The 13,437-nt window shown below is 42.2% G+C and overlaps 1 protein-coding gene across 3 annotated transcripts in view; it reads left to right on the top strand.

The window, feature by feature from the left end:
• Positions 1 to 13,437, top strand: part of ME3 (malic enzyme 3) — a 170,310-nt gene that overhangs the window by 74,416 nt on the left and 82,457 nt on the right. For all 3 annotated transcript variants that reach the window (XM_058186518.1, XM_058186519.1, XM_058186517.1), the window contains one exon: positions 4,971 to 5,046. In XM_058186518.1, the coding sequence (XP_058042501.1) occupies positions 4,971 to 5,046 (76 nt within the window). The remainder of the gene's footprint in view (positions 1 to 4,970; positions 5,047 to 13,437) is intronic.

Here is a 13,437-nt window from a genome sequence, read left to right as displayed (position 1 = left end):
TGTCTCCCCTAGTCCTTCTTTTCATTAAACTAGGCATACCGAGTTCTTGCAACCATTTTTCATATGTTTTAGCCTCCAGTCCCCTAATCATCTTTGCTGCTCTTCTCTGCACTCTTCCTAGAGTCTCAACATCTTTTTTACATCGTGGCGACCAAAACAGAATAGAATAGAATAGAATAGAATAGAATAGAATAGAATAGAATAGAATAGAATAGAATAGAATAGAATAGAATAGAATAGAATATCAAGTTCTTGAAGGTTAAAAGAAGGTTAAAAGAGATATACAATGCAATTTCCCAAATAAACCATATAGAGTTTGTATAGTTTGTATGTACATACAAACCATGGTTTGTGTGTATGTACATACAGGTAAGTACAGAATAACAGAGTCAGAAGGGAATAGAATAGAATAGAATAGAATAGAATAGAATAGAATAGAATAGAATAGAATAACAGTGGGAAGGGATCTTGGAGGTCTTCTAGTCCAACCCTTTGCTTAGGCAGGAAACCCTATAGCATTTCAGACAAATGGTTATCCAATCTTTTCTTAAGAACTTCCAGTTTTGGAGCATTTACAAGTTCTGGAGGTATCTTGGTACCTTTCCTGACAGTTGTTATCAAAAGAAGATGCGATTACCTTATTTTATAATATGTTTTAACTTCCCAACCTAGCCAACCTTAGTATTTCCTAGTAGTTACCCTCCGAATACGAAACGGGCCAACCATGTTTAGCTTTGGAGCTCAGAAAACATGAGCTACCTACTAAGCATAAACTGAAAAGCACTTCGAGAAAGAAACAAACAGCTAACTTGCTTATTCTGTTGTTTAAAACCTCTGTGACAACAATTCTTTGCTATAAACAAATCTGTTCAACCATTGATTGGTGAATGATTCTTCCTGCTCAGATAAATTCCTTGCAGGCTCAAATGAAGTTTGATTGTCCAGGCTCTTTTGTAAGATGATGTGTTTGTTAGTTTAAATTTTTTCCCCAAAGAAACTAATTTTGAACGTTTGATTTCTAAATATCAAAGCCTAACACGGTTGCCACAGCAATAACAGAAATAGGATCTGAAAACACAGCAGATGGTTGGGAGGTTCCTTAAAAAAAGGATCTCAGGAGACTTATATGCATCATATGCTGGAGTTATTTCTGGAAATAAAATGTTATATTCATTAAATTAAATTTTATTGAATATGTTCGTTCGATCCAATCCTGACTCATAGAATGCAGGGTGACCTGTTATTCCCCAGATGTGTTGGAAGTGAAACTGGGGATAGGTAAGAGAAGCCCACATGAACCATGTTGCGCCTGATATCATTGTTTGTTTGTTTGTTTGTTTGTCAAGTACATATTAGATCAGGGGTCTCCAACCTTGTCAACTTTAAGACTTGTGGACTTCAACCAGTGGTGGGATTCAGCCAGTTCGCACCACTTCGGGAGAACCGGTTGTTAACTTTCTCAGCAGTTTGGCAAACTGGTTGTTGGAAGAAATCATTAGGACAGAAAACCGGTTGTTAAATGACTTGAATCCCACTACTGACTTCAACTCCCAGAATTCCACAAGTCCACAAGTCTTAAAGTTGACAAGGTTGGAGACCCCTGTATTAGATAATATATATATAAGTATAACATGAATTGAACACATAAAACAAATACAATTAAAGGAAACATTAGGACAGGGACAGTTGGCACGCTGGTGCTCTTATGCACGTCCCTTATGGCATGTTGTAATGCACGCCTTATCATGGCTTGTATCTTTGCTGTTGGTGATTGAAATATCACAACTTTCCATCCAGTGATCCCAACACATCTAAAGGGGGAAAATTAGTCTAGAGAAAAGAAGGACTAGGGGTGACATCATAGAAATATTCCAGTATTTGAGGGGATGCCACAAAGAAGAGTGGGGGTCAGTTTATTCTACAAAGCACCCGAAGGCAGGACATGAAACATTGGATGGAAACTAATCAAGGAGAGAAGCAACCTGGAATTAAGGAGAAACTTCCTAACGGAACAATTAATCAGTGGAATAGCTTTCATTCTGATTAGTTGTAGGTTCTCCATCACTGGAAGTTCTTAAGAAGAGACTGGGCAGCCACTTGTCTGAAATGGCATAGGGTCTTCTGCTTGAGCAGGGAGTTGAAATAGATGACCTCCAAGGTCCCTTCCAACTCTGTTATTCATTATGAATGAGAGTAGAATACAGTTTTGAAATCCAAAACTTTTTACTACCAGTTCTGTGGGCGTGGCTTGGCGGGCGTGGTGTGGCTTGGTGGGCGTGGCTTGGTGGGCATGTCAGGGGAAGGATACTGCAAAATCTCCATTCCCACCCCACTCCAGGGAAAGGATACTTGCAAAATCCCCATTCCCTCCCCACTCCTGGGGGAAGGATATTGCAAAATCTCCATTCCCGCCCCACTCTGGGGCCAGCCAGAGGTGGTATTTGCCGGTTCTCCGAACTGCTCAAAATTTCCGCTACAGGTTCTCCGAACTGCTCAAAATTTCCGCTACAGGTTCTCCGAACTGCTCAAAATTTCCTCTGCCAGTTCTCCAGAACCTGTCAGAACCTGCTGGTAGAATATCTCTTCTAAGATGATTAGCCCCACTGCGACTAAACAAAGTTCAATTTATTTATTATTATTTTTTTTACATTTATATCCCGCCCTTCTCCGAAGACTCAGGGCGGTTTACAGTGTGTAAGGCAATAGTCTCATTCTATTTATATAGAACAATGACATGACAAGTTCAATTCAAGGGCCTCTGTGGCTCAGACTGCTAATGCAGTCTGTTATTAACAGCAGCTGCCTGCAATTACTGCAGGTTCTAGTCCCACCAGGCCCAAGGTTGACTCAGCCTTCCATCCTTTATAAGGTAGGTAAAATGAGGACCCAGATTGTTGGGGGCAATAAGTTGACTTTGTATATAAATATACAAATAGGATGAAGACTATTGCTAATATAGTGTAAGCCGCCCTGAGTCTTCGGAGAAGTGCGGGATATAAATGTAAATAAATAAAAAAAATTATTTAAAAAAAAAGTAGGGCCTTCTCTGTGGGGGCAGTGACGCTCTGGAACGAACTTCCCCCTGGCCTGCGTCAAGTGCCTGATCTTCGGACCTTCCGTCGTGAGCTTAAAACATATTTATTTATTAAAGCGGGACTGGCATAATTAGTGTTGAATTTTAATTGGGTATTCTTAATTTTTTTAAATTTTTAAATCTAAATTTTAATAATCAGCCTTAATAATTTGCTCTTTTTAAATGTTGTTTTAAATTGTATATATTTTGTTTTTATTCTGGCTGTACACCGCCCTGAGTCCTTCGGGAGAAGGGCGGTATAAAAATTTAATAAATAAATAAATAAAAATAAATAAATATTCAGCAGTGCCTGGCCATTTTAAGTGAACATGTGAACTGGGCATTGTAATACTTGTTGGCCATCCCACCTGGAACAACACATTTAGCATTGCTACAAAAGAGCGCTTTGTGCAGTCAGTTCTTGACTTATAACAGTTCATTTAGTGACCGTTCAACATTTACAACGGCACTGACAAAACTGACTTGGGGTTGGTTTTTTTCACGCTTATGACCGTTGCAGCATCCCCATGACTACATGATCAAAAATTCAGACACTTGTCAACTGACTCGTATTTATGACGGTTATCCCCGGGAGGGGTGGGGAGGGAGGGTCGCTCGATCCACTTTTGCAACCTCTTGGCAAGCAAAGTCCATGGAGAAGCCGGATTCACTTAAGAACCATGTTACTCACTTAACAACTGCAGTGATTCACTTAACAACTTCGACAAGAAAGGTCCTCAAATGGGACAAAAGTCACTTTGGGGGGCTCAATTGTAGTCATAAGCCAAGGACTTTAAAGGCGAGCTCTGGTTACTCATGCTTCGCTTTTGCCTGGATTGCTTCTGCGCCAGAGGTGGGCTGCCAGGGGTTTGGGAGAACCTCTAGCTAAGATTCTGTGCAGTTCAGAGAACCCCCAAATCCCACTGCTGGCTGGCCCCGCCCACCCTGCCCCACCCCTCCCAGGAGTCCCCACGCAGCCCGTTTTGGATGCAGGTAAGTTCAGGGCGCGCACGGAGGCAGTGGAGGGCAAAAAACAGGCCTACCCAAAGTTTGGGGAGGCCAGAAACGGAGGGCCGTTTTCATGTAAAAAGGATGTTGAGACTCTAGAAAGAGTGCAGAGAAGAGCAACAAAGATGATTAGAGGACTGGAGGCTAAAACATATGAAGAACGGTTGCAGGAACTGGGTATGTTGAGTCTTATGAAAAGAAGGACTAGGGGAGACATGATAGCAGTGTTCCAATATCTCAGGGGCTGCCACAAAAAAGACAGAATCAAACTATTATCCAAAGCACCTGAGGGTAGAACAAGAAGCAATGGGTGGAAACTAATCAAGGACAGAAGCAATCTAGAACTAAGGAGAAATTTCCTGACAGTTAGAACAATTAATCAGTGGAACGACTTGCCTGCAGAAGTTGTAAATGCTCCAACAATGGAAATTTTTAAGAAAATGTTGGATAACCATTTGTCTGAAGTAGTGTAGGGTTTCCTGCCTGGGCAGGGGGTTGGACTAGAAGACCTCCAAGGTCCCTTCCAACTCTGATTGCCGGGGTGCAGGAGACTGACTAGGCCACGCCCACCCAGCACCCGGACAGAGAACCCCTTGCTAAAATTTTTGAAGCCCATCCCTGTTCTGCCTGCTTTCCTTCGCACACTAATTCACAAGTGTGTTAAAATCCTGTGCGTCCTCTTTGCCCGGGATGCTCCTTTCAACAAATTTAAATGAGCTTTCAGAAATCTGCTAAGGCGCCCCCATTTTTTTGCACGCCAAACTAGTTTTTCCATGCCGTTCCACTCGTTGCCCAGCCTTCTCTGCAACTCCTACTTCTCTTGTCCTGCTCGGATTAGTTTTCCTCTTTTTTTGTAATTTATCCTTTTTTTTTCCTCTCTCTTCTCCAGTGGCCTATTCATTACCATTCACGACAAAGGACACATTGCCACAATGCTAAATTCCTGGCCTGAAGACAACATAAAGGTAATGGGGATGATTGATTCGTTTTTAATGGGGAGAGGGGGAAAACTATTTTTCGTGGAATCAAAAACCTATTACAAATGAGCTAACCTTTTTAAAGCCGGACTGCTGTAGCTGCAGGAAGTTGATTAGGACTAATTAAAGATTGCCCTTGATCCAGGCCTTGGATGAGGTCTCTTTGACGCTCGTCAGTACGAGAGGACAAATTCGTTTGAAAAGTCGAGGTAATATGACATTGCCTTGTTGTGTGAGGGTGCCTGCCTACTTAAAGCTAGGGTCAGGATTTTTTTTAATTATTATTATTATTATTATTTTTTAATTTGCATTTATATCCCGCCCTTCTCCGAAGACTCAGGGCGGCTTACACTATGTTAGCAATAGTCTTCATCCTATTTGTATATTTATATACAAAGTCAACTTATTGCCCCCAACAATCTGGGTCCTCATTTTACCTACCTTATAAAGGATGGAAGGCTGAGTCAACCTTGGGCCTGGTGGGACTAGAACCTGCAGTAATTGCAAGCAGCTGTGTTAATAACAGACTGTCTTAGCAGTCTGAGCCACCAGAGGTCACCGACAATGTAAGTTACTTTTTAATTATACACGTAATAACAGCAGCAAGAATTGTATTTGCGTAAAATTGGAAGATAGAATCCCATCAGAAGGTGAAGTAATAAGAAAGAGATTATGCAGAAATGAATAGATTAACTCTAAGAATAAAAGATAAAGAGGAATCAGTGTATTTCAAGACCTGGGAAAAATTCTATGTATGGTTAGAAAAGAGATACGAATAAAAGACGAGAGATTGATAAACAACGTTAATAATGGAAAATTAAATGAGGGAAATGACAAAAAGAAATAGAAATCCAGAGAGTGCCAGAGTAAATAGAAAAGGGGGATGGGGGGAGAAGGAAAGAAGATTATAAATACAAATGTACAATCGTGAAATGATAGATTGGGTAAAATAGAAAAGAAACTGAAAAGAAGGTATATAATACTAGGAAATTGGAGTTGCTCGGTTACAAAACAAGGGAAATATTATACAACAAAGAAGAAGGAAAGATGAGAGGAATAGAGGGTAAGATAGAGGAGGTGAAGGAGAGAGAGGGATGGAGGGAAGGGGAAGGAGAGGAGGATAAGATAGGGGAGAAGAGTAGGGGAGAAGGTGAGAAAGGAGGGAAAGAGGAGAGGAGTGGGGGAGAGGAAGGGGAAGGAGGAAGGAGGAGGGAGAGGAGAAGGAAAAGGTAGGAAAGGTGAGGAGGGAGGGAAGGAAAAGAGAAGAAGGTTGGTTGTGAAATGAAGGGGGAAAAGGGTAGAAGAGCAACTCCAAATGCAATTGAAATGTTTTATTTTTTTGTGCTTTCTTCAGAGAAAATATGTATGATCATTTATGGACAAGAGAATGTACATTTACAATATGTGTATAAGAAAATAAAAAAATAAAAAAAACTTTTATTAAAAAAAATGTAAGTTACTTTGGGTTAGTTACTCTCAGTCCCACCCACCTCACAGGGTTGTTGTGGGGAAAATAGGACGCAGAAATATGTTTGTTTGCCACCTTGACCCAAAGGTGCTGTTTCAGGAGGCATGTGGACTTTCTTGCTTTTTTCTTTGGAAGATATTTCACTTCTCATCCAAGAAGCTTCTTCAGCTCTGAGTGGATGGTGGGGAATGGAAGGATGGTGGGGAATGGATGGTGGGGAATTCCTTGCAGACAGCTGGTCATTTGCATCCTTTTTAGAGAGTCGTTGAGGCCACTTGGAGGTTTATCTGTGTCCTCAGGGTCACCTGAGTAGCGCAAATGGTTCCTGTAGTCTACAATTTTTTTTCCTCTGGAAATCCATTCCTACTCCCACACTATTCCAAGGGTGTTCACCTCAAATTGTATAGCTGAAAGTCTGTAGAGATTCTCAGCCCTCCAGGTCATGGTTGTTCCAAAGACAACTTTGGAACAACCATGACCTGGATGACTAAGAATCTCTACAGACTTTTAGCCACTTTGAGGTATTTATAAAAATAATAAAGGCAGGATAAAAAAAAAGATTTAAGATATAATGAAGATTCCACTTCTGAGCATGTATAATGCTCAGAAGCGGAATTTTTGTGGCTATTTTAAAAAAACAATAACAACAACTGAATCTCTCTTGTCTTCGTTTAGTAATGTAGAATCACGGTTTTCAGGCTAGGTTGCTTTTCCCCAAACCTTTTTTTTTTTGCATTAGAAGTTTAGCATTTCCATAGTAACATCCCTCCATTGTGCTCTGAAGAACTCATCCACACACCCCTCAAAAAGATTGGCAGCCTTCACATGTCGGATTAATTTGAAAGAAACGAATTCTAGCCTTTGTAAATGAGAAGTTTGCATAATTAAGCAAGAACTTTTCAGCATCTAAGCCAATCAAGCTAAAACCCGTCATGTGATTAAGTTGGGGTTTGTTTCTTTTCAAACAACAGGTTCTGTGGTAGGACAGGGCTTAGACTTTGATTTTATCAGGATTTAAGATCAAAGAGTGACTCATAACTTTTTGATCCCATGGCTGCCCCATTCCTGATTGGAAGGCTGACATTTCGTTCAAAAACCACACCAAAGCAAACTGGGTTAGAATCCAGACATCTAACCTGCATTGCAAAATACAGGTGGATATCTAAAATTCAGAATGGGAACATCTTAAGCTGTTGCCCTTATTTGTTTATTTAGCGTATGGCATATCATACATGGACCAGCAATATATATTAATACTTTTACCTAGATCAGTGGTAGTCAACCTGGTCCCTAGCGCCCACTAGTGGGCATTCCAGCTTTCATGGTGGGCAGTAGGGGTTTTGTCTGATACTGAAGCACTTTCCTTTTTTTAATTTAATTGACTTTTTAAAAAAATTTCATAGCATTATTTAAAAACATTTTCATTAGGTTTTCATAAAATTCCCCGTGACAATTTAAATTTCTGAAAATATACTATTTGTATCGCCCGCGCATATGTTTAGTTCATGTTACATAAGTGAAACTAAATGGCTCTATAGTGCGACCGCAAACAAAAGAGCGTCGTCCCAGAATAGCTCGCACATCTCCCCCCACACCACCCAACTGTAACAGACAAGGAGAGCTGGTAGCTGCCCTCCCCCCAAACCCAATCCACGATGCACGAGAGGCATGCACAGACGACGATACACAGTGCATTACTGTGGAACCAGTGGGCAGTTAGAAAATTTTACTACTAACAGAGATATAAAAGTGGGTGGTAGGTATAAAAAGGTTGACTACCCCTGACCTAGATTATTATTAAAACAATCAAATATAAATTTTAAAAAGATCTATGTTCAAATATCAATGTCAAGGCCAGAGTTTGGGATTGATGGGCCTTTTATGACTTGTGGACTTCATCTCCCAGAATTCCTAAGCCAGCACAGGAATTCTAGCTCAGGAATTCTGGGAGTTGAAGTTCACAAGTCATAAAAGAGCCATCGTTCCCCAACTCTGGTCTAGACCCAGGATGGCGAACCTATGGCATGCGTGCCAGAGGTGGCAGCAGAGCCCTCTCTGTGGGCCCACGCGCTGTCATGCCCCTGTTGGAGTCTGACAGAGAGTGAGAGAGTGGATCCGTTGGCTGTGGAAGAAACTGGGGAAATGCAAAATCAGGCTGGGCAGAGCAGGGGAGAGATAGAACAAGAGAGTAGGGGTTCAGATGAAGACCACAGCCAACCCCCTCCTGATCCTAGGCAGCGCAGGGAGGAATGGAGAAGGGACCCAATCCTCTTTACAAGGCACAGCTGCTGATGGAGTTTAAAAGGAAAGGCAAATGGGAGGGGCGGTTGTCGGGAACCAACACTGAGTTCATCTGATGTTTATCTGAAGTCCTGGCATTCTCCCAACTGGTTTGATTTACTGCTGTGCTACTTCAATTCTGGAATTCTCTATTTTGCTTGCCCTGCCGGATTAATTACCTGGTCTTGTCTTGTTGGAGTTTTTGTTAGAAGTTTTCTGCTTACAACATTTGGGACTGAAATATTGCCGGCCAAAGACTATGACAGGTTGATGGAAGAGCCGGAGAGTTGAAAGGGACATTTTGGGGCACAGTTGGTGATAATAAAGGGACTCACATTGGTTCTCTGGCTGTGTTGCCTTTGTGTCACACATGCACTGTCGTCAGCTGCTCTTCTGGAGCGCTGGAAAACAGTCTGAAAATGGCCCAAAAAATGGGCAAAAACCAGGCCATTTTTGGGCTGTTTTCAGGCTGTTTTTCTGGGTGTTTTCAGGGTGTTTTTAGGGCCAAAAATGGCCCAAAAGTGACCCAAAAAACAGCCTGAAAATGGCCCGAAAAACCAAAGACCAGCGGTCCGCTTTGGGTTTCCAGCGCTCCGACGCGTGCTCACACACACAAGCATGTGTATGCAAGCAAGTTCCGGTTTCGGCATTGGGTGCCAAAAAGTTTCACCATCACTGGTCTAGAGTCTAGACCATCTAACCATTGAAGCACAGCATTGTTTATATTTAAAAAAATTGGATACTGGACCAATATATGCCCTCACCTTACAACCGGTCATGATGTGATCTACAATTTGACGTGGGGCACCATAGTCACACTGAAGGGAGGATATTATGCCCTGGAACAGGGGTCTCCAACCTTAGCAACTTTAAGCCTGGAGGACTTCAACTCCCAGAATTCCCAGCAAAGCTGGCTGGGGAATTCTGGGAGTTGAAGTCCTTCAGGCTTAAAGTTGCTAAGGTTGGAGACCCCTGCCCTGGAAGACACCATGTGAAGTGGAAATCATAGCTGTTGCCTTAAGTCACATTGTCAATGGAGCCAGCTGAGTGTTGGCTACCGGCTGATTGGGCCTTTTTACAGCCCTTAATCTTTTCCGCTTCTCTTCAAGATGCCAGATTAAGTCCCGATCCTGGACTTAATTGTATGTGTAAAACAGACTTGTCTATCTTTCCGTGATTCTTCCTTAAAAATGATTTTGACATATCCGTGGGCTTGATGACCCAAAGGATGGCTGTCATAATCCATCCATTCTGAAAGGTTAAAGGTTACCAGAGAGCAAGACTGAGATAACTCCTCTGAGGAGAAAATACTAAAGAATATTTGACGTTGCTGGGATAGTGATTGATTAACCACATCTTAAAACAAAGACTTGCACATCAATAGCAAGGTTTTGAATGCATCCGTAGCGTGTTTAGTAAGGTCAGTGAGACTCAGATGCCCCTCAGCTAGCAAATCCAAATCATTCAGACCACAAACATATATTCAGGTTTTTGGTTTTTTTGTGTAAAGAAAAAAGTAAACTTTTTTCTGCCCACAGCCCAGGCCTCAAACAATTATCTGTAGATGCATTCTTGTGGAATTGATTTCTTCAGTTGAAAACAAGGGAGTGATCTAAAGAAGTGGAAAAGTTTGATTCCCATTCATGGCTTTCATTGTTTTCTATCAAACAGTGATGCCCGTTTGTTTTCAGCAGAAAAAAGAAACCGCAAGCCATATGGCACATGTTTAAAATCCTCCTGGGATTTCTGCCTTTAATCATCTGTAATATGTTAATATTTTAAAGCAAATTCCTTGTCAGCTAGAAGGGTGGGGGTGGGGGGGAAATCCCAACGAAGTCTATTTCTAAGTAAACCAGCATCTCTCCTTCTCTTCCAACCAATTCCTAAAATAGGTAGATCTTTTAAAGTAAGGGGATGTCATATGATAGAATAACAGAATAACTCAGACTAGTAAAACAGTCTGTTATTAACACAGCTGCCTGCAATTACTGCTGGTTCTAGTCCCACCAGGCCCAAGATTAACTCAGTCTTCCATCCTTTATAAGGTAGGTAAAATGAGGACCCAGATTGTTGGGGGCAATAAGTTGACTTTGTATATAAATATACAAATAGGATGAAGACTATTGCTAACATAGTGTAAGCCGCCCTGAGTCTTCGGAGAAGGGTGGGATATAAATGCAAAAAAAAAAAAAAAGCTGTATACCATCTCAGAAAAATGGTTTTTATAATTTGAAATTTTAAAGTAATACTGTCATTTATGATTTGCAACTGTATGTAATAATGTTTTTTGGAGGCAGAGGAAGACTGTAAGAATTGAATAGTCTTTGTGATTTCAGGGCTATTTTTAGATAGTTTTGACAGGTTGGTGTGATTGCACGACCGCTTCAAGAAAGGATGCTAACTGGCTGCTTTTGGATTTACATTAATGGTGTTAATAGACAATTATGTAAGAACTTAAGCGATAACGTGGAATTTAAGAAGCTAAATTTAAACAAAGGGACTAGACTTCATCTAAATTTTAATGGTATGGAATACAACATATACTAGAGATGTGTAAAAATTATTAATTTGAACGAAGAAGAAGGAAATACATTGAAGGAAAATTATTAATTTGAACGAAGAAGAAGGAAATACATTGTATAGAATATAACGAGGGATGAAATTTGAAATTGTTTTAAACATGTACCTGACAGATAATCTGTTCACAATGATGTTTTTTACTATGTTTACAAAAAATAAAAACATTTGCCAAAAAATTTTTTTCCAGTGTTAGAGCATTCACAACTTCTGGAGCCACTGTTTAATTGTTCTAACTGTCAGGAAATTTCTCCTTAATTCTAGGTTGCTTCTCTCCTTGATTAGTTTCCACCTGTTATGTATTCATGTTTGTACCTTTAAATATTTGAGCGGGAAATCAGCACGTTGCTGATTGGACGAAGCCTCCAGCAGAACTGTATAAAAGGAGAGGTTTTTCCCCCAGCCTGTTGCTGGGTTCACCCTATATTAAAGAGCTGTTGTCACTACCCTGGTCTCCAGCCTCGTTACTTCCCGAACTTAACATTGGCGACGAAGGTGGGATCTCGAGGCTAAGGAGAACCAGAACCGAGCTGAAGCACGATAGACCCGAACCCAGCAAACCCAGGGCAGAAAAGCGGAGATGGCCAGTTACACTCCGCCCGCACCGTTTGACCCGGCTAAAGAGAAATGGGGAACGTATATGACCCGTTTGAAAGCTTTCTAGAAGCCAACGAACTGCAAGTTTAAGGACGCGATATGTCGGTGTGGGAAGAAAGGGCACCTAGCCCAAGTTTGTCGAGCGCCCAACCTTCCGCCGAAAATTCAAATCGGCCAATCAGGCGCGGAATCGGCAAGGCGACCCGCGATTGGCTCAAACAAAAAGGCGCGATTCCAACCAAACAACGGTGGTCATAGGCGCGCCTCGACCAAGTGGAGAAGAAGATCTTCACTAAGCCAAAAATAGAGGGAGTACGGGGCCGCCTTGTAGTAGACACGGGATCAGCGATCACCATCATGTCCTGGGACACTTTGGCGGTTGCTGCCGTCCGTCGCAAGCGCCACCTGCAAGCACAACGGCTACGAGTCCACGACTACCAGGGAATCGCATCCCTGTTCGAGGGACCACCTCCGTCCGAGTCGAGTACGGTCCATACAAGAAGACCCTGCCCATCACGATCGCCGAAGGAACTCTGCCCAGTCTGTTGGGACTAGACTGGTTTCGTGCCCTGGGCATGGGAGTGACTGGCATCTACAGAAGTGACTGTAACCTGAAAGACATTCTCTTTAACGAGTTCAAGATGTCTTCAAGGACTGCCTGGGCAAGTACAAGGGGACCCCTATTTCCTTCAACTTAGACCCCAGGTAGCCCCATTAGGCTTAAGGCGAGGAGAGTCCTTTGCCCTAAAACCAAAATCGATAAGGAGCTGGACAAGCTCATAAATCAGGGATTTTGGTGCCAGTCGATCACGCAAAGTGGGAGACGCCAATCGTCACCCCAATAAAGTCGGACGGGTCAATTAGAATTTGCGCTGACTACAAGGCGACGCTTAACAAAGCCTTACAGAAAAGCGCTTACCGGTTCCCGTGGTGCAACACTTATTGCACTCTTTGGGGCAAGGGCAAGTCTTTGCAGTTAGACTTGGCCCAAGCCTACCAACAACTGCCCGTAGACGCCCGCACAGCCAAGCCCAAACGATTGTAACGCACAGGGGGCATTCAAGTGCACCGATTGCAATTTGGGGTCAGTGTGGCACCAGGGCTGTTCCAAAACCTAATGGAACGACTACTGCAGGGCTCCCAGGGTAGTTCCCTACTTTGATGATGTCCTAATTTCAGGGAAAACATGGAGGAATTGGGGAGTTAAGAAAGGTTTTGGGGATTTTCCGGACAGCGGATTAAAAGTCAAGGCAAACAAATGCCAGATAGGGGTCGAATCCGTCGATTTCTTGGGCTACCGGATAGACAAGAAAGGAATTCACCCTACTGAGAGCAAGGTCAAGGCAATTAGGAAGGCTCCAGCGCCTAAAAATAAAGCAGAGCTGCAGGCATTCCTGGGGTTGGTGAATTTCTATGCGGTCTTTTTAAAGAACAAAGCAACTGCTATGGAACCGCTG

This window comes from Ahaetulla prasina, chromosome 5, assembly GCF_028640845.1.
Source record: "Ahaetulla prasina isolate Xishuangbanna chromosome 5, ASM2864084v1, whole genome shotgun sequence".
Lineage (NCBI taxonomy): Eukaryota > Metazoa > Chordata > Lepidosauria > Squamata > Colubridae > Ahaetulla > Ahaetulla prasina.
This window is presented reverse-complemented; position numbering and strand designations above follow the sequence as displayed.